The 20,552-nt window shown below is 41.0% G+C and overlaps 1 protein-coding gene across 27 annotated transcripts in view; it reads left to right on the top strand.

The window, feature by feature from the left end:
* Positions 1-20,552, top strand: part of LOC135501097 (unconventional myosin-IXAa-like) — a 53,093-nt gene that overhangs the window by 7,584 nt on the left and 24,957 nt on the right. For 21 of the 27 annotated variants that reach the window (XM_064792920.1, XM_064792906.1, XM_064792949.1 and 18 more), the window contains exons 2-25: positions 4-919; positions 1,299-1,393; positions 5,714-5,776; positions 5,976-6,075; positions 6,840-6,955; positions 9,161-9,215; positions 9,450-9,617; positions 10,398-10,511; positions 10,801-10,935; positions 11,124-11,236; positions 11,355-11,496; positions 11,670-11,862; positions 12,156-12,243; positions 12,537-12,572; positions 14,641-14,805; positions 15,391-15,430; positions 15,558-15,644; positions 15,944-16,024; positions 16,273-16,503; positions 16,815-16,964; positions 17,667-17,836; positions 18,031-18,255; positions 19,208-19,405; positions 20,463-20,517. In XM_064792920.1, the coding sequence (XP_064648990.1) occupies positions 65-919; positions 1,299-1,393; positions 5,714-5,776; positions 5,976-6,075; positions 6,840-6,955; positions 9,161-9,215; positions 9,450-9,617; positions 10,398-10,511; positions 10,801-10,935; positions 11,124-11,236; positions 11,355-11,496; positions 11,670-11,862; positions 12,156-12,243; positions 12,537-12,572; positions 14,641-14,805; positions 15,391-15,430; positions 15,558-15,644; positions 15,944-16,024; positions 16,273-16,503; positions 16,815-16,964; positions 17,667-17,836; positions 18,031-18,255; positions 19,208-19,405; positions 20,463-20,517 (3,675 nt within the window). In that variant the 5' untranslated portion in view covers positions 4-64. Of the gene's footprint in view, positions 1-3; positions 920-1,298; positions 1,394-5,713; positions 5,777-5,975; positions 6,076-6,839; positions 6,956-9,160; positions 9,216-9,449; positions 9,618-10,397; positions 10,512-10,800; positions 10,936-11,123; positions 11,237-11,354; positions 11,497-11,669; positions 11,863-12,155; positions 12,244-12,536; positions 12,573-13,754; positions 13,803-14,640; positions 14,806-15,390; positions 15,431-15,557; positions 15,645-15,943; positions 16,025-16,272; positions 16,504-16,814; positions 16,965-17,666; positions 17,837-18,030; positions 18,256-19,207; positions 19,406-20,462; positions 20,518-20,552 lie in introns of all 27 variants that reach the window. The other 6 variants (XM_064793010.1, XM_064793134.1, XM_064793125.1 and 3 more) reach the window with 4 other exon arrangements.

Consider the following 20,552-nt stretch of genomic DNA (forward strand, 5'->3'; position numbering starts at 1 on the left):
CAGATGAATTCCTTGGACATCCCTGCGATGGTGAAACACTAACCATGGAGACGCGATTAAAACCATGCTGAGGTATCCTCACTCCCAAATGGCTGAGAAAGTCTTAAAAAACGGCGGCATGCATCGGCGGATAAGCATGGAGACGTATATGGTTCGTGTGTATACGGGGCCTCTCAGCCAGGAGATGGAGTTTGTCTCTGTCGAGGCTGAGAAGGAGACGAGTGCACACCGTATTGTGCTGTCGGCGGCTGAGAAGTTACGCATTCTCTATCCGCAGCAGTATGAGCTTGGGGAGGTGTTCTGCTCCTCTGGCCAACTCTGTAAGGAGAGGCGTATACAACCCACTGAACATCCTGTGCGGATACAGTTACTCTGGCCAAAACACATCGTGCAAAACATGGATAAACAAACAACGGAATATCGCTTTTATCTACGCAAAAAGGATACAGAATTAATAACGGAACCAAACCCTATCGATAGCTTTCTTACATTGTTCCAGTCGCGGAGTAACAAGGAATACCCCGATTTGTGTAACTTGCCAGAGTTGAACGAAAAAACATTACTAGCGAATCTGAAATCTAGATTTAAAGATGAGAATATCTATACCTATGTAGGATCAATTCTTATAGCTGTCAATCCATTCAAATTTTTTCCTATTTACAACCCGAAATTTGTGAAAAACTACCAGAATCGCCGTCTTGGTGAACTCCCTCCACACATCTTTGCGATAGCAGACGCTGCGTTTAACTCCATGTTGCGCGAGAAACGCAACCAGTGTATTGTGATATCTGGGGAATCAGGCTCGGGGAAAACAGAGTCTACAAACTTGTTGTTGCATCACCTGACTGCCATTAGTCAGAAAGGATTACATGGCAGTGGTGTGGAACAGACTATACTTGGTGCTGGACCTGTTTTGGAGGTAAGTCAGATGACGACTCTAATCTCTGACTCTTATCTTGAGTTTTGAATCACTTGCACTCCTGTGATGCTCTTGAGTGCGATTGCAACACTTTTTTGGCTAACTGATAAATTTCTGTAAAATCAGTCAGGAGCCCTCACTACTTTCCTGATTGCTGCACATCATTGACATTGTTTTAATTTTTTACTGCACTATTTGCTAAAATGAACAGTGGGTATCTCTTGAGCTCACAATGGAAAAGTTGCAACAAAAACTGTTCATCGGCAAGCAATGCTATGGTTTCTGCCTATTTGCTTGAAGGCAGTGAAAATGAAATGCCCAGGGTCCCGGTGTAATTCCCAGGGATTCTGGTTACAAGTTACAAGTCTTCATTTTGCAGGCTTTTGGGAATGCCAAAACAGTCCATAACAACAACTCAAGCAGATTTGGAAAATTCATTCAAGTCAACTATAGGGAAAATGGAATGGTGCATGGGTACGTATCATTTGTGAGATCAGAATATTGACTAAAGTCGTGTGTAGTTCTTCGTTCTCGTTTCCATAAACTCCATTCTGAATAGCTATTCTCCAAGTCAGTGGTTAGTATGCCCAGTAATGCACCTCTTTCAAGACTCCTGTAGCTAGCGTTACACAACTTCATTGCTCTTCATCCTTGTTGGAATAGATTTCGGCCCACGCCGCATATCATCCACGCAGATCAGGAATCATGAAACTAAATGTCCCATTAAGAAAATGGATGAATACACAAGTCATTAGGAAGGGCAGTAAATCTCTTTACAGACTTGCGGGATGTCTGCACTAGCTGAGCGTATTAGTGGCCGGCTCTGGGATGCTTTGTCTTGGAAATGGAAAGGTCTTGATCTGGTGAATCTCTTTTGAAATTGGTCCATGCCTGCAGATATCAAGTAATTTTCATAACAACAGACGACTCCTCTTTTGAAAATGGGTCATCTGGCATCCTGTTGTTTCTGCTATCCGGCTAGACTTGCGACAGGAAGTTAGAAAAGTCTTCATGAGTGGATCTTGAAATGGTCAATTTACTGCAATTTTGGAGGCTGTGGTTGGGTTTCTGTACTACTATATTCTAGTACGATTACGAAAGGTTGTTCAACTCGTGAATAGGCCAACTGTACTACCTTCAGCCAATGAAGTGAGGTAGGTCTGTCTACCTCACCTGCCGTTTGTCTCTCCCTGACAGAATGACATGGCGTTTACATTACCTTAGAATGTTTGGCATAGTCTGCAGAAGAATTTTAAAGAAAAAGGGGAAGAAACTAATGTGATATGCACTGCAATGTTCATGTCATGTGTTTTTCTCATGACATTGAATGGTTTGTACTAGTGTGTGTTACATACCAGGTGTAAGTTGAGCCTAGATAGTGGCACTTCTTTTGGGTTAGATATTCAGACTGGGAAGGAAAGTGCTTGCATGTTGCAGGAACTTAAATTGATGCAACAATCCAGGTCAGTACATCAGGCAGGAGGGATTGGATGTGTCTGCATGTAATGGATGCAGTGACTCTGTACAAATGATTGGCTCCCCTTCACCCTTGTGCTACGGTGACGTGCAGTGCCGGTGCCGCTCAGCATTGCTATACAGTGCTAAGCATGGACTGGCGCAGGCTAAAAGATGAAAATGGCTTTCACAGCAAAAGGGTAAACAGATACACTAACACTGCCACCACAGAGGGCCTATGTTTCGTTCTGAGGAATGTTGCTTCAATAGACCATCAATTATTGTCCGATATAAAAACAATTATCGAGCTTGGATCTTGCACCATTGTGCATACATTGTAGCAGAATGCTGCTCATTAAGTGGATATGAATTGCTAATGTTAATGATGATAGTCCTGAGGCAAGCACAAAATATTTGTTTGATAGAAGTCCAGCCCTACTTCTGTATTGGCCCAGCACTAATGGTGCTCTTCGCAGCTTGCTGTTGACGGTCAGTCAGTCAAGGCTTTCGTGATACAGGCAGAGGGCACTTTGAACTAAAAGCACTTAAAACTTGCATTTGGAGACAGCAGGGTTATCACCTCTTTTGGAGTCTTCCTTCTCAAGGCTTGCCCTGGTCAACAGTGTTGTTTGGCTTGTGCAACAACTGCTGTGACAGCAACAAGACTCCAAAAAGCGGCCTGTGCCAATTCTAGATACAGTCCTCACCTGGTCTGTGGCTGAATCAGGCCTTTCCAAAAGCAGCCTTTTAGGTACTAGGCTGAACCAGAGGGGCTCTGGAAAACTTCCAAGCTGCCCCCAGCAGCCAAGTTGAGGGGAAGTTGGAAAGTTCTGTAGATGTCTTGTACATGTACATGACGTGTACATGTACATGTACATGATGTGCATGTGGTATTTGAAGTTAGCAGTACTGTTAAAAATGTATGTGGCTATGCGTTTGGTACACAAACATCCAGGTTCAATTCAAGGAACCATGATTGAAATAAAAACCAGCAGTAAATTTCATCTAGCCTAATGGACTATACATGACCCAGGAGTATTGTTTAGCATTCCTGGCTTATGTATGGTTAAGAATTGCTTTGTTTTGGATGAATTTCATGGTGCCATAAAGCAAGTATTCATCAGCATCCCGTGCTGAACCAATACATGGCTGCTTCCCGAGTGCCTTTGTGAAATGAATGAAAACAATTTGATTTACCTACAATGGAGAGTGGAAGGGTTGCATCTTCTCAACAACCACTGAACCAACTCCTCATTCAGCCTTGAATAAAAACAGTGGCCAATTTTGCCGCTACACGCATTCTGATTGAGAGCCAGCTACCTTGATGGTGGTGGCTCACTTGTTTTGGTTCTTCTGGTTATGAATCTCATTTAGCACCACTTGTGTAGGTAACTAATCTCTTTAGCCTGTAGTGTTCTGTTAATCTGGCAGGTAGTTGGTTCGGAAGTTCCGCATATACAAACCGAACACATTGCTTGTGACCTTTGGCAAACCATTTCACAAAGTGTGTCTGAGATCCAGGTTACCTGTGATTGTTATGTCATGATTGCAGGAGCGCTATTTCCACCTAGCTGTTTCCACCCCAAATCTCACTGAGGGAGAAGGTTGTAATGTTTGTTGAGTACTCAATACAAGGCTACTGATGCCAAGAAGAGTAACTCCTCCATGAGCTACTGCTACAGGTGTGAAGGGGATACTAACAGTTGAGGAAGTTTGCTGATTGAAGAAACCTTTCTTGTTTGTCTGCTTTGGATTTTGGAAGGAACACATTGTTTCAATCAGTACATGTACAGATGTACTGGCAGTGCATTCGTTTAGATGCACCCTGCAAAGCAAACACAAATACACTGAAAAATTGCAGCCTCTTGTCAATAGCTAAGCAACCAAACTGATCAATGGTCATCAATATTTGTGATGTTCAATATGTCAGACATTCTTCAAGGTTATGGTGTCATATTGCATGTATTGTTTATAGGCTACCACTATTTGTGGAAGGCTTCACAACATGTAAGACATGTGAGAGCTAACAGGGGGGGGGCAAGTTTCCTCAAACCAAGCTTGACTCTTGACTTTGGCCTTGACATGTTGCAGTAATAGACATTTCACCATTGATATTTTGATACTTGCTACATCTGCGAGATGAAATTCTTGCTGAATTCCGCCTGATGTAACGGCTAGCTCAGTTGGAGCAACATGTCCACAACAATCAGATCAAGCAAACTACCACACACACACGGCAAGATTATTCTGGAAATACCAGCGCTACTTTCAGACGTGCTACATCAGTGAAGCGTGTTATAAGTATGTCAGGAATCATGGCTAAGATGGTGATGAATGTTTGTTCATAACCCAGCACTAATATTATCCTGTGGTTGATTGTGCTGTGAGTAAATTCCTCCTGTGAAGTAGTAGTGAAGGTATTGCTTTTACTTTTCAGTAACATTTTCTGAATTATGACCCCAAAGTTACTCATTGCTGTAACAATGAGGGGCCCTTTACTCTTCAACATCAAGCAAACCACAGCACGCATGTGAGCTTCTTCTGCAGATACAAATACTGTGTGATGTGTTTCATGGATTACTTGACCATAACTGTTACCGACTACAAACTGCAGTAATATGTATTAAAAGTCATAGACTAATAGTTGAGATTTTACGACAGCTGCTAGACTCAATCACACCCAATGCAAAGTAACCACAATTATGTTGCGTACTATAATGGCTGTACATGTTAACAGCAGTGTATGTAATTTTGAGTTGGTTCCGAACCTAACCCAATTAATAGCTCATGTTTCTGCGCGTGGGCGTATCAATGGTGATAAATTCAATATATCCAACATCACAGAGTGTAGAAGGAATTTTTTCCGCCGCTGTTTTGCTGATGAACATGATAAAGCCAGGTTTCACATGTTTCATGCTCATAATTATGATGATACTGCCATTTCTGGGTGAACTGTGTTTGATTTTTAAGCGTAATAAGGATGGCTATATTCAAATATCCATCCAGCTCCTACAGAATAAACATTCCAGGGTTAGCAGTTGTTTATTGTGGAGGAATAGTTATGATGAGGGATATGCTCTATTGCCAACAGGGTTCCAAACCTGAGCCTCAGGTCATTATCATACACCAGAACTACCTGAATATACTGTAGGTGCATTGTATCATGTCAAAATATGGATGGCTTCAGATGTGCCCTAGATTTCGTTTCCATTCAAATCCTCTTGATGTCTGAAGAATCCAAATTTATTAGCCATCTCACTTTTTGTGATCTCAGTTTCAACCTGTTAATGCTACAGTTGTTGTGGTGTTCATAAAGTATTTATTTTGTTCTTATTTCAGTGCAATTGTTGAGAAATATCTCCTGGAAAAGTCAAGAATTGTATTCCAGGCGCCGAACGAAAGGTACGTGTATTGTTTATAGGGCTCGACGGTGATTTAGCTCTCCTAAGTGAGCTTATCATGCATCACCGTCAGTTTAAAATAGTATCCACTTGTTTCTGTAAACTATTAACTTTCTCTTGTTTTTTCTCTTTAAAAATCAAGTTTGCAAAAATCCAACCCGTCAAAGCTTGTTTTGATCCAACATTTTATTTCCCTTCAGGAACTACCATGTGTTTTATTACCTGTTGGCTGGTGCTAGTGAACAAGAGAAGACGACCTTTCATCTTACAGAACCACAAGATTTTACCTACCTAAAGCAGGTGAGTCGACTTCGGAAACCTATTTGAACCCCATGGACCATGTCACCAATGCCATTTATTTGGCCAAGAAAGCTAAAAAGGAGCAAAGCTTTCCCTTGAAGAAATAGTATGCTGATCATGGTGATGAATGCATTGGTCATGGGACAGTTTGAATGATAGCTCCATCATAATATGATCACAGCATACTGCATCAACAAAAAGCAAGAAGCTTCAAATGTTGAGTTAAAAAGAAGGTAGAAACAACAGAATGGTGTCTTGCTTCAGGCGACTCTGAATGTGTGTCATCGATCCCCCTCTGGGTCAATCCCTGTACTCTTCAGATAAGCTCACTTGCCTCGGTCCTCAGTCGCCTAACGAATCTTCCTAATTAGTGAACATGATGCACTTTATTGATTATTGACACGCTATTTTTGTGTGGCCAGTCAATTTGGAAGTTAGATCTTCTCCAAGATGTGTATTGGTATGGATGAGATGGGGTGATTGGACATGGAGTGATGTCCTTTTGTGACCTCTTGTCTCAAGGCTTGCTGGTCAATCTTGTGTGACACTCGAGTATGGTGCACACATGAGCAATGAAATTAAGACTGATGGTCAGGGCGACTGTCCTTGGAAACAATGGAAAAGACCAACCTCACCTGGCCAAGGTTTTGGGTGAAGTGACAACTCCCCCTGAGCTGTGTTTGGTGAGACAACCAATACCTCCAGTCCAGTATCAAACTCGATTGATTGAAATGTGATTTGACTTCATGTTTGATTTCTTGCAGAGCAACTGCTATACTCTTGAAGGTGTTGATGGCGAATTCGTGGATGAGGCACACGAGTTTGAGCGTCTCAAACAGTCGATGGAGATGGTGGGATTCTCGACGGAAACTCAGAGGAGGTAAGCAAACTTATTCCAAATATTGGTCCAATCCAATTATGAACAAATATTGCGCACTTCTCAATGAAGTTATTTTAGTAATAATCCACTTGTGGATGATGCTGAGTTTTGGAAGAAGAAATTTTAAAAAGGCAAAAATCTTGCGGGAAATATTTTTTGAAATTTTTTTTTTTTTGAAATTGAGAAAGAAGAGGATGTTAGGGGAAAAACTCAACCATTGGCATTTCTTTTAGTTGTAGGAAAAACTGAAAATGTACATAAAAGTTCCCAATTAAACCATTTTGCAATGGATATTGAAGGCGGATGACCTTTCTAAGGGGGACAGGAAGGGACATGAACAATCCAACTAATTAGCGTTAGCCACGTCTTTTCAAATGGCAACAGTGCCAGCAGTTGCAATAAATCAATATATAGAAAAGGAAAGTGATCATTAGCGGGGGCTGGTGAGTCATTCTCAATATAGCGCCGGCGTTTTTAATACAGGAATCTTCAAATTGGTGACCATCTTGCATGTCATAGCATTTGTGTTTTTATTTCATTTTCTCTGTTTCTGTTTGATCAAATTGTAGTTCATTTGATTTGTAAATCTCATGTATAGCAGCCTGACTCCACTTTCTCACCATGACATCTCTGGAAGATGAAGTGATGGATGATCTCATGTTCTGAATGAGATCAGTCAGAATATCATAATCAAACAGACTGGAAATGGCAGCGGCTCAGTTGAATCCCAGTGTCAGAGGCAATCGATGCCGAGTAAAAGCTATCATTCTATCATTAGTCATCTCTGGTGCAAGATCAGTGAATCCATTGAGTCCAGTGGTTAATTCTTGCTGGCTGCAGTAAGGGGTTAAGTCAAAACTGTTGGTTATCAAGTCTAGGTATTACGTGTGCATGTAGTCCTTGGGTTGGCTGCTGCCAAGGCCTGATGTAAAAACCTAATGGTACACAAATGCACACCAATGTTTTGCAGTCCTTAGGGAAAGGTGATTTTCACATCTCACCCACTCCATCATTAAGGGATTTGGTCAACTCTGTATCTTTTGATGCACCTCTTCCTACACTTGATGATCACATCAGTAAGATGGAACTGTTTGGTAATCTCCAAGTAATTCCTCATTTCACTGGCATGATTACCATATAAACATGCAAATGAGAAATGATCTCATCTCTTAGAAATAACATATGGCCAATCGATTTGGTCTCAGACAACTGAAAGATGTCTTGGTAATAATCATACATTATGGCTGAATGCTGATAAAGGAAGTTGCAGTGGCCGTTTTAACCCTTTGATGACAAATCTCTGTCAAAGAATCGCTTTGACTTGTCTGATATCAGTTGTGGAGCCACTGTGTCTTGTGATTCAGACTCTTGGCTAGTGGTCAAGAGGTTCCAGGTTCGAATCCCACAGTCAGTTTGAGTCACCTGGCTGGTCTTTTTGTCTAATTTTCCTTAATACTCCATCCACCCTGGTGTATAAATGGGTACCGTACTGTCAGAAATGCTCAGGTTGAAGCGCTAAAGCTTCACCTGGCTTGACCAAGGTTGATGTTTTGTTCCCCTGAACCTGTTTGTCTCTGCTGTTATCACAAACACAACAATATATAGGATAATACTCTTGATGTAAATAAGAGCGTGTCAGAGTCAAATGATTTTTATTAACCTCAGTATTTATAAGGAAATAACATTGCATAATTCTAATGTTTATAGAAAGGCCCTTTCGAAAAGTCAAGTATATCAGAGGACCAATAGAGTGACACAAGCAGATATTGTATAACTATAAGGGCTGTGTAAGCGTGATATTTTGGGTTTATAAAAAACATTGATTTTGCTAATCTGAGTATTGAACCACACAGGATAGATGTCTCTTGATGAATATATCATACTGCAAGGTTAGGATTGTCTTAATTTTTGATCAATTTAATGGGATAGGATTCATTCCCTTCTGATTTAGCATCAAATGAAAGTCACAGAATGAAAGTGAAATTTTAACTTGATGTTATTGTGAAATTTCAGCTTGATGTTATTGGCATTTCAAGGTGATTTCCTAACATACCCATTTCTGTCCAAAGTGTTGTTGCCTATCGAAGGATATTGACCTGCTGTGGAAACATGAATTGATAATCAATCACATCAAACCCAGTCTAGACCCAAATATCTAATCTAAATACACAATGTTTTACATTACTGTGATTGCTGTCTTTTCAGATTGTTCTCAGTTCTATCTGCTGTTCTTCACATAGGAAATGTGCAATTCAAAAAGGTACTACTTTCTACTTCTGTCAGATTAATGCACATTTTCTTCAAAAATATGCCTCCCCTTCCTCTAGAGGAAACCTGTGGGGGTAAATGTAGTCACCATTTCCCTAATGCAAAGGCAGAAGAAAAAGCAGATCGAAAAGTGCATTTTATGAGACAACTTTGAGCCTTTTGATAACACCATGTACTGCTTGTCTAATCATTGATGCCTCATTGTTTTCATTGTGTCCATTTGCAGAAATCAGACCACTATCACCACGAGGCAGTCGACATCAAGAATGAGGAGATATTAGCTGTGATCTCTAGTCTACTCAAGGTCAAGGAAGCCACGCTGAAGGAGGCGCTCACGAAGAAGAAGACTGTCGCTGGCGGGGAGACTCTTCTCATCAGCTATAAGATGGAAGAGGTAAGTATCAGTGGCGTTATGGTTTCGAGCGCTGTGCTCGTTATCAGGAGGTCCTTGGTTTGATTCTTGGATTCTTCACCGCTGCTTCACCCAGGAGTGTAAGAGAGACTGAGCAGCTGTGATTGTCAGATCAGTTGTATTTTGCATGTTTGATTTTAAAAAAAAGTACGAATGAATTGATGATAAGCCACATGCACTAGAACTGGGTGCTGTTTTTTTTTACTGCAATGGGCACCCTCATCTCCGGAGATCATCCTGAACCCCTTACATCAGAAGGTCAATGGAGTCTGAGTTGGGCAAATGACCTGTTGTACACACCGCTGAGACAAACACAATATCTATTTTCATGCATTTCCCTCATCACTCACAAATGTCATGCTGGGCAATTCATGCGAGGAATCAATATTTGGTCGTGCCAGGCCAGAGAACTCGGGGGAAATATCGATGCAGTATTGGATGTCGTGTTTAGTCCAATGAACACGAACCTCTTTATCAAAGGCACTTGATGATATATGTTTGTCGTTGGGACTCTTTCTGTTTGAATACGTTTTGGGGCAATAATGTGTACCACTGTAATTAGGCAATGGTGGTTGTCATGATCTGGCCATTCTAACTTTTGTGCTGAAACTTCTGATGACAGCTCAATGTGTTCGAGGATCTCCTAGATCGGTTTAGCTAGTTACCTCGAATGAAGAGCACAAAAAGTTATACCATCCTACTGTACCTGAACGTTAGCCTCAAATGCCAAATGCATAACCTTTTGTATGTTTCTCATTTCAGGCTATTTCAACTCGTGATGCTATGGCCAAGTGTTTGTATGGTGCATTATTTGATTGGATCGTCTTGCAAGTCAACCACGCCTTGATCTCCAAGAAAGATTCCAGAGAACACCAGGTAAAGCATCAGCTCGGATCTCTTTGCCTGAGGTGGTTGAACTCTATTACCTTCATGAGATTCAGGGCAGGTCTCTTTGTCTGTCTTGCGTCGCCCTACTCAGGTTTACAAATGGGTACCGGTCAGAAATGCTATGGTTGTAGCACTGATTGAGCAGCTCGAGTTCTACTGAAAGGTTTCAGGGTACACCTGGGTTAAAGTCGGGAGACAACCCCAGTTGATATTGGGCTATAAAGCACAATCTATAACTTGTCAATGTATGCTGATGTCATGTTTGTTTCTCTTGCAGGGTTGCTCAATAGGAGTGCTGGATATCTTCGGCTTTGAGGACTTTGCCAAGAACAGCTTTGAACAATTCTGCATCAACTACGCCAACGAACACTTGCAGTTTTATTTCAACCAGCACATCTTCAAGTTTGAACAGGTCAGTCACGATTTGTTAGTTGGTGATTCGGTGTCAGGACCCAGCCTATACTGTGTGATGGTGCACCTGACTTGTGGCAGTGTTTGCCTGTAGTATAGACTAGGCAGTAGGGCTGTGCCTCCGTTTCATTACTTTCATTTCAATGTCAGTCTTCCTTTCTAATACTGGTCTTCATCTGTTGTTCTTAGGAGGAGTACATTAAAGAAGGCATCCAGTGGAAGAGCATTGAGTTCCTCGACAACACAAGCTGCCTGAAGCTGTTCTCGATTGGTCTTTTTCCGTTGATTGATGAAGCTTGCAAGTAAGTAGCAGGTCCTTTGATGATGTGCCCTTTCTTCCGACATTGCGGTGGTAACATTTGGAGAACCTAGAAGGAGGAAATCATCCAATGCTCTTCATAATCCCCTTTGCTATTTCAGACTTGGTGCCACTACAAACCAGGATTTGTTGGACAACTTCCACAAAATGCACAAGAACTCGCCAGACTATGAGGCACCATCGGTCAAGGAGAGTGCTTTTACGATTGTACACTATGCAGGAAGAGTCAAATATCGGATTCAGGTAGGTTGGCTTGACAAGAATAGAAGGGAATTCGAAGGCCAAGGTTAAGGTGTCAAACTCCCAAGCAAACCAAGAGAGAATACATGAGGAGAACCGATGTCTGTTTGGTGCACTGAACTACTTTCAGAACTTATGTTTTATTCCTTCATGTCCTCTCTTCCTCTTCCTTGCAGGATTTCAAGGAGAAGAACATGGACCTTATGAGAGATGACATAGTGATGGTATTGAAGAACAGCAGCTTAGCGTTTGTGAGGGAGCTTGTTGGTGTAGACCCAGTGGCCATTCTGAGATGGGCCATCGTCCGGGCGTTCTTTAGGTGTTACTTTGCCTTTGTTGATGCGGGCAAGAGATACAGAGAGACAAAAGGTTTGCTGGAATACATATTGCTAGAGTCATTCTGCTATCAATGGTAGTTGCATTGACCAATAAAGACAATCATTAGAAAGGTTTGCGGGTTTGATTGGTCTAATCATTGACTTCTGACTGAAAGTCCTGGAATCCACTGTTATTGTCCAAAGGTACATGTATGTCAAACACTCCATAATTTGTTCTCCATAGTGATGTTGATGTCTGGTACTGCTTGTCCAAGGAAAGATCTAATCTCCTGAAGTGTCTTCATCTGTTGTGGAGGTTGATTGTAATCTTTTTCTTTGATTTAGGCAAGTCTGGTCATGGTCAGGCAGCGAAGAAATCAACATGGTTACGACCACAAGAGAATGTACAGGTAGCAGAAGATGGCACTCTCAGGTGAGTTTATGATTTTAATTCCCTGTTGGAGAAAAGTGTCAAAAGTCTGTGGTGAATTTCCCTGCTAAGACTTTTGGTTCATTTCCTGTTAGGTAACATCTTCCCCACGAGACCATGCTCTCTTCCTGTATGTTTGAGGGACTATTACATTGCCCTCAATCATTATGGGCGTCCTCATCATCAAAATCGGTCTATTTTTCTAACTGGACAATGCTGTGCACCAATAGGCCTCCTGGTTTATACCTAGCTGCCAAGTTTATCCTTGAATCAGTAATTTATAACTTTCAATTCAGCCCCGAGTCAGAAAACCTATCGAAGGAGGGAGGAATGTAAGAACGAATGTTTTGCTGCATGATAGCATCAAATTCTTAATCGAGAGTGGATTATATAGATCATTAGTACATGTCAGATTGCATGTTTCTCTCCCAGCTACTGTATCAAACCTGCAAATGTTCAGACCTCTTTATTGTGAAACACAAAATACTTTGACCTTTGCAAAACCTTCAAAAGTTAAAATGCCTGGAAAATTGGAGGTTTGCTGTATCATAGCTCACTTTTCTACATGTATATTTTCTCAAAATTTTAGTCAATTTTGGTCATAATATGATGGAAATTGAAATGTGTTGAGCTATTGGGCATCAGATCATGAGATGATTGTTAATAATTGTTAATACCTTTTAGTGTACAATTGGATCTTGTGTTTGATACCTAGGTTTCAAACTTAGGTGTGGGCCTTTTTTGTGGGGCCATGTTTTGCATGAATTCAACTTAGATAGAGGTAATGCTGTAGATGTGTTCGAAATGAAATGGCTCCATTGTCCTATTGGTTGTCCTGCACATGAGACATAATGTCCTGGGTTTGCATTGTCAGGTTGCGTCCAGCTCATCGAGGACGAATCAGGTCTGTATTCCGATGGTGTGGCTGGATAATAACAGATATCATTTTCAGAAAGTTTTCTTAACTCGGTGTTTGTTGGTCCTCTCATAATCACCTGACCATAATGTTGGATTTCATCCTAGTTTACAACCTAATCTATTTACTGTAACTGTCTGTGTTTCACTTTTTCAGCTGCATTTTATATACCACTCTAGTTTTCCAATTCAGGGTTGGGTTGTTTAAGCACATTAGCCCGAACAGAATTGTCTTAAATGAAAACTTCTAATGGAATTAACTGAAAGAGATAACATCATTAGGGTACTTAACCTAACTGTTCAGGATAATATCAGTTTTGTGAACAACTGGGCCTAGGTTGTTAATCTGCACCTTGGATTGATAAAAACATGCGTTCATGAACAGTCATCATTTCAATATCCCCTGTGTCACCCCTTACTATTCCCTGTAACCAAAAACCTGTTGCTTCAGACTTACTTTTGCCTTGACCAATAGTGAGGTGTATTAAACCTGAGGTCATTCCATCAAGGAAGTCTTTGCTTTTGTAGCTGCCACGTGATGAGTATTCTCGTTGTCGAGTCACCTTGATAGTAACACTAATTGCTGTTTCTCTCTGCAGGGACCTGTTTCATGTGACACTAGCATTCTCCGTTATCCGTCGCATCAAGTGAGTGACTGTCACTACGTCACTTCATCACTTTTAACCATTTTCACCTGCATGATGTTATTGATGTTGTTTTACAGCTTATGTTGTGCTCTTGGTTTGGTTTCTTCTCAGACTGTAAACCTCCATTTTGTATCATGGAATCTGTGGGGTGGGTTAGTCTGGGATATTTGAGTAACATGGGGTATTGGGAGCAGTTCTGTGTCAGAGTCACCCATACAAAATCAGGTTTACAGTACACAAAGAATACATTTTCAGTTTTGCTGTATTAACTACTTCTGCTGCCTTCATTTGAAAACACAATGACTTCATTTGATACTTGCAAATCTGACCTACGAACTCAATATATTAATGTGTTTGCCACGTTATCAGTGACAATTGGATGAGATATCACTCTAACATCTCTCCAAAACTCAATTTGTATTCTCTTTACTCACCATCAATTCAATTTTGCCTAGCAGTTCACTAATCCGTCTATATTTATCATTTTTACTGATCACGTAATATTTTCAATTTTAAGTTCACCAAGAAACGATTCACCTTATCGTCATGGTCGTTTATTTATTTCAGCATTTGCTGTGCATGTCTAGAGGAATATTGACTTAGTAGGACTGGGGGCTCTCAGAAAACATTATTTTTGATGTCGGTCCTTTTTATTATTACCACATGATCTTTTGTTTGAATGGATGAAATATTTGTCAAGCCAGACTTGGAAAATACATTATTGATGCCGTTCCCAGTCCTACAACATTACATGCACGTTAAATACGTTGCCTTCACATGCTTCGTCAACCATTCATTCCGCTAGCATTTACATGTTGTTGTGTGTTTTTATTTCTAGTCGCTTAGATGGGAACAGGCCAAATATCACGTCGCATGAAGATGGTTCCCCCTCCTCCCCCCAAGACTCCCGCATGACCCCAAAGCCCATTGATGGATACCAGAACCAAGGCAACAAGGAGAATATGATCCGAAATGAAATTGCCAAATTGACCAAAATGAAACTGTACGTGCATCAAAAGTAGTCCTAATTTGGTGACTGGTCGATTGCTTTAGGAGTTTCATAGACAAATCCTTGCTATTCCCTCTTCATCTTAATACTTTGTTCTATTTTATTTGATTGCAAAAGTAGAATCTACACAAATTGGACGTGCTGCACTTGCCACAATGTCTTTTTGTTTATTATTATCAAAATCCCGCTATTCATATGTTGTATCACCCACCAAACATGTCAGATGTGTTTAGTTACATTATGGCTACTAACCCATGGTAATCTTGTATTCCCCTTATGTATGGTAAAAGGTCTTTATGAATATAATGATAACAGAATTTTGGCCTTCAACAGTGCAGAGGGGTTCATCTTAAGAGGAAATCTTGGTTGGGTACTACTTTAGTCTTAAAGCACAAATAAAATGCTTCAATATAGCCAGTGACCAGTGATATTGTTTCAAAGTTTCATGTCAATAGTGACTGTGTAGCACTTACTGCAGGTTCAGTAAATAAGGGAGGGTCTCCTACAAGTCACTTTGAAGATTTTTTTCTTAATGATAAACATTGTATCTTAATCAACTCATTGCACTGTCCTTTCCAGAAAAAACAAGTCATTCAAGCCGAAAACCAGACCCCACAAGGTATGTAAGGTCCCTTTTTCTGCTTGATTTCTGTTGTTGGTTGTCAGTGCTTTGATGAAAGGAATCAGAACCTTTGAAATACCACATTGGCTAACAGTCCTCTACTAGTATCCACATTGACTTTCAGGGGCGGCGAGATTTGAAGTCATTGAAGTCAGTAGCAGGCAGGCAGTTTTCAATGAAACAAGGTTCCAGTGTGGGCTCACAGTTCCAGGTATGTAGTCTACACTTATCGTATGCTTGTAATAACAAGGGGAGGCATTGAGTGAAAATGGGCTTCGGAATGATAGCTTTCACAATTGGGCATTACTTCAACACTGACTGTTACCATCTGTGTTTTCATATTTAGATCATGTTGTGTCTCCTTGTGATTTGTGATGTCTTCCATTTGAGATTTGAAGACAAAATTGCTTGTTCTCACTGTGCACAGCCTGTGGATTGTAGGTGCTTTAAGACAGTACGGCTCTATATAAGAAGTTACAGTACATTATAACTTTCATTTGTTTTCTGCAGTCGTCACTGACCCTCCTGATGCAGACGTTAGACCAGGCCAACCCATTCTTTATCCGCTGTATCAAGTCAAATGCTGATAAGGTAAGTAATGATGTTCCAGGGGCATTGGCATTTGGTGGCCATTTCACAAGTCAAATTGAACAAATCCTGCTCTCATTCAGAAATGTAATGTTAAATTTGAATTGCGTCATTCTTCTTTACTCTGATGTCCCAGTTTTGCCCATCTTGTTCCTTCATATTTTCACTTAACATACGTGATGGGAACTGTACTGAAGTATACAATGTCATGCCTGTTTTGATAGTGACAATTCCCACATTTTGAATTCCAGACTCCTTGTGTATTTGACGAGGAGATCATCCTCCGCCAGCTGCGATACACGGGTATGCTGGCCACGGTTGAGATTAGACGTCTGGGCTACAACTACCGACTAGCATTCGATGAGTTTATCCACCACTATAAGATCTTACTGCCAAACGGCTTGTTGAGCTCAAAACAAGATGTCAGTGCTTTCCTGTCAAAGAACATTACCACTGATGACTATCAGATAGGAGCCACCAAGGTGAGTTGAATTTCTTTGCCGTTCACCTTGCATAATAGTGCATAGTCCTGTCCTTTCTCATGTTTCTTCATGTGTCGTCACAGAAGCTCTCTTGGGTGTCCTGAACCGCAGCTACAAAGCAAGCAACAAGACCTGTTAGGCTTAGTGGTAAGTGATTGGGAATAGAACCAGCCACATCGAAATCACCAGGCCAACTTTCTACCACAGCTGCCTGGCTGCAGTATCTGTTTCTTCTTTGGAGAAAATGCATCAAAGTTGGAGTTGTCTTCGGAATGTTTAGGTGGCATTCTAGATACAAATCTTACTTTCAGGTGTTTCTACGTGAGCCTGAGAAGATGGAGCTGGACCAAGCCCTGCATCATGCGATCATGGAGCGTGTGATCAAGATCCAACGCTGGATGAGAACCACCTTGGAGAGAAAGAAGTACGTCCAGATGAAGAAGGCTTCAGTGATGATACAGGTATGCATGAACCCACATTCTAGAGATGCGGTGCAGTTCTGGTGAGGAAATGCCCCAAATATCTCTGAAACTCTTCAAGTCTGTTTGTATTCATTCTGAAGGACTTGTTAGGAAAGATGCTCATAGTCTGTTGTAAACTCGCAGACTCTCTCTTCTTAATCTTAGCCCAACTTCACTTGCTCACTTGCTCTGTCTCATGCTGATCTACTCTTTGTATCTTTTGTGACTGTCCAATCTCAGTCTCTGTCCCGTCATAATGGATTGAGGGTCAGCAGGAAATCTCTGACAGAAGGAACCTGTATCAGCTCAGTGCCTGTTTTCCACCGGTAAACTCGGATTTTGTATTGACCTTCTGTTGAATTTTCTCTTTTGCTCTACCTCTCCAGTTCTTCTTTTCCCACTTGATAGCCTAATTGGAATTATTGCACAAATAACCCAAGTCTTCTGAGCAATTTAGAAGGCAAGAATTCGCCAAACTCAGCAGACTTGGGTTAAGGAATGATTAACACAGTTTACACATGGGGACGTCTGTTCACCTTTAGACATTCAGCTTTGAGAAGGAGAGGAAGGGGCATTATTCAGGGTGAAGCGTCATTTTGATCTTCTTCACTTATTTTTCAAAGTTACAGAATTGGGTTTTTGTAATATGCATGTGTTGTTTTCTGGTGAAAGTTTTATTCTTATATTTCTATATTTTTTCAGTCGCATGTGCGGACTTTCATTGCTCGGCGGAGGTTGTACCGAAAACTGTTTGTGGCAATATCAATCCAGAAATGGTATCGGGGGTTCAAGATCCGGCGGAACTATTTGAGAATGGTCAAAGCCACTATTGTGATACAAAAACACTACCGGGGGTACACAGCAAGGCAAAGGTTAGACTGTGGTTTCATATCACTTTGCATTATCTCATCTTCCTAGAAACTTAGGTGTTTCACCAAAAAACGTGAGAGGAGTTTGTCAAGGCATCTGCAGTGGGTAACAACATTGATAGTTTGGCCATCTAAGATTCAGTGCTATTAGTGTTGCTTGATATTTCAATGAAAAATGTTCTTCTTATCCTTTACAGATTCAAGGTGTTGTTGGCGCAGGATCGCGAACAGCGCCGCCTGAAGTTAGAGGAGGAAAAAGAGAAAGAAAAACAGCCGCAGCCGTCCGTTAGCCACCTGAAACAAGACCTTGGTGACGTCCACTCATCCACCAGTGACGAGGGCATGTTCACAAAAGAGAGCAGCACTGAGGAGTTAGAAATCGACAAGGACTTTGAGAGCACGCATACTAATGACTCAGAAGAGTAAGCATGCCTTGTCTCTTGCTGTTCAACCTTTCTTTGTTAGTTTTAGTAAATCTTCATTTCTGTGTGAGTTTGGTGCGGTTTAAACCGGGTCAGTATTGGTTTAACATTTGGTGTCTGAATCACACCTTTACCTTCATTTCTGCAAAATAGTTTAGGTTTTTTCTTCCTTTGCTACTCTTGATATTAAAATCAGTCAGCATTTTCATTTTATCTCGGAGAAATCTGGTGGCCTGGTTCATATAATGATTCAGAGAGTTTCATTTCTGTTTAACTGTAAGAACTGACTAACCCTTGTCTGTTTACTAACACATGTCTTGTTGCAAACTACACTAAAAGCATGTTATAACTGATCACAAGGTGAATTGTCAAGTGACTTGCAATGATTTGTAACCTTGTTTGCAAGCTGTACAAAACATGCATGGGATATGACATCAACCTTTCAAATGAAATCCATTTAGAAATCTTGGCAGCATCTTGGTCAAACTTGGTCTGGTCTAACTCCAATACAGTAAACCAGATGAATTTGTTGATGAGTAGAATTTATGAAAAGCATGTCCTTTGTCTTGGTCTGTAAATAACCATTTACTTATTTAACCCTTTAAAGGCTGGTAACATATTGGAGGATTTTCCTTTAACTTCGGTTGTATTGTATTAGCCTTTAAAGGGTTAAACATTTCTATTCTGTATGATAGCTCACTATGCTCATTGTAGCTATGCATGAGTCACCTATTATTGCCGTTCTCTTGGAGGCCTTTTCGGGGTAACTTTCACATGGAAAATAACTTGAAAAATACAGTTGCTGCAGTTGTAACAAAGGGGACACATTTCTTTAAAATACCTGAATCGGGACAGCCTGAGCGCTGTGAAAGCTCATTTGACTCATGATTGAGTGGTCATTGGTGAAAAGGCCTTCAGCTTCCTTCCATTAACCCACCATTTGCTGTTGCAGGAGCAGTGGAATCTTGGACGATTCTGAGTCTGAAGCGGGCAAACATCTTCCTCCCTTTTCCACCCCACCCTTGACGCCTGTCTCACCTAAGGCACCCCCTAGTATCCTCACATCGACCGTCAAAATGCGGCCAGCTATCTCGGCATCTGGAGAGGCGATCGGTGAAGAGTCGTTAGCCTCTCCTGTTTGGAGACCCAGGTATGTTGAAATGGGTCGATTATATGTGTCGTGGCTGTTTTGTTTGGAGATGAAAACCCCTAAAACCCACATATCCCTTTTCTTGTTTTCTTGCGACTCTTGTCGTTTGTTGGCGACTGTTTGTGTTACCGATTCTCCTCTGATACCAGGTTTATTGTACATACGAGCATGCATTAGCTTGGAAAAAATAGCATGGCTATGAATTCCTTGAATGTGTGTCCTTCATAACACGGTAGGGTCACTGCTGCATGGTAGTCCCACCAAACATAACTTCCCGTCAAGAAGAGCGTTGATCTGTTTCGCCATCAATGGTTTTAGTGTATGTAGTTTTGTCTTGTGTTGTGATTTGGCACTTTGACTTGGACTCATCTTTGAAACTGAATTACAGTTAGTTGATTGCGCCAGATGACCGAAATTCTGTCTCAAAGATGAGTCAAGAGTCGCATTAGTAAGATGCATTTAACCTCTCTATTATTGGTATTGAACTTTCTACTAATCAGCACATGTCTGACGGAAACAACAAATCTACTTCATTCCTGTCCTAATCACCCCTTTAATCCTGTTATCATCTCTTCCATCCCCGAGTCTGAGCCTTGGCATCAGTTAGGCACTAAAAAGCTGTGATATCAGATATATAATTGTGTGTGAAATTGGAAACAATCCACCTTAATTGTCAAAAAGGTTGTATTTTCTTCTGTTTTCCATCTGAAGCTTCATTCTGCCGTTATTTTTGAGAAACTTTTCCATTGAGTTTTCTGTGCTACTTTGGTGTTGGGGAAACACTTGAAAGTCTTGATTCAATGTTTGTAAATAAAACGGTTCCCTTGGAAGGGGGCCTTAACTCTGTAGATTGTGCATGTATGCTGGCCAAGTTGTTGAATTCTAGACGAGCAAAACTGTAAATACAACATGTAATATAGAAAGAGATCATGAGGCATTGTTGGTTTGATCCTGCTCATGACTGTAAATTTCAAAAACTAGACTGTTGGTAATTGCACTGCTCTCCATTTGAATGAAGATTGTTGCAATATTTGAATGTTCTCCTTTCCGTCTCTAGGGTACGGCAGATGGTGGACAGCATAGAAAAGCCAGACGTTTCAGAGAAGCACAAGGTATGTATTATCTTCCTCATACCATGCTCTTGCTC

Source organism: Lineus longissimus, chromosome 2, assembly GCF_910592395.1.
Source record: "Lineus longissimus chromosome 2, tnLinLong1.2, whole genome shotgun sequence".
In the NCBI taxonomy this organism is placed as follows: Eukaryota; Metazoa; Nemertea; class Pilidiophora; order Heteronemertea; family Lineidae; genus Lineus; species Lineus longissimus.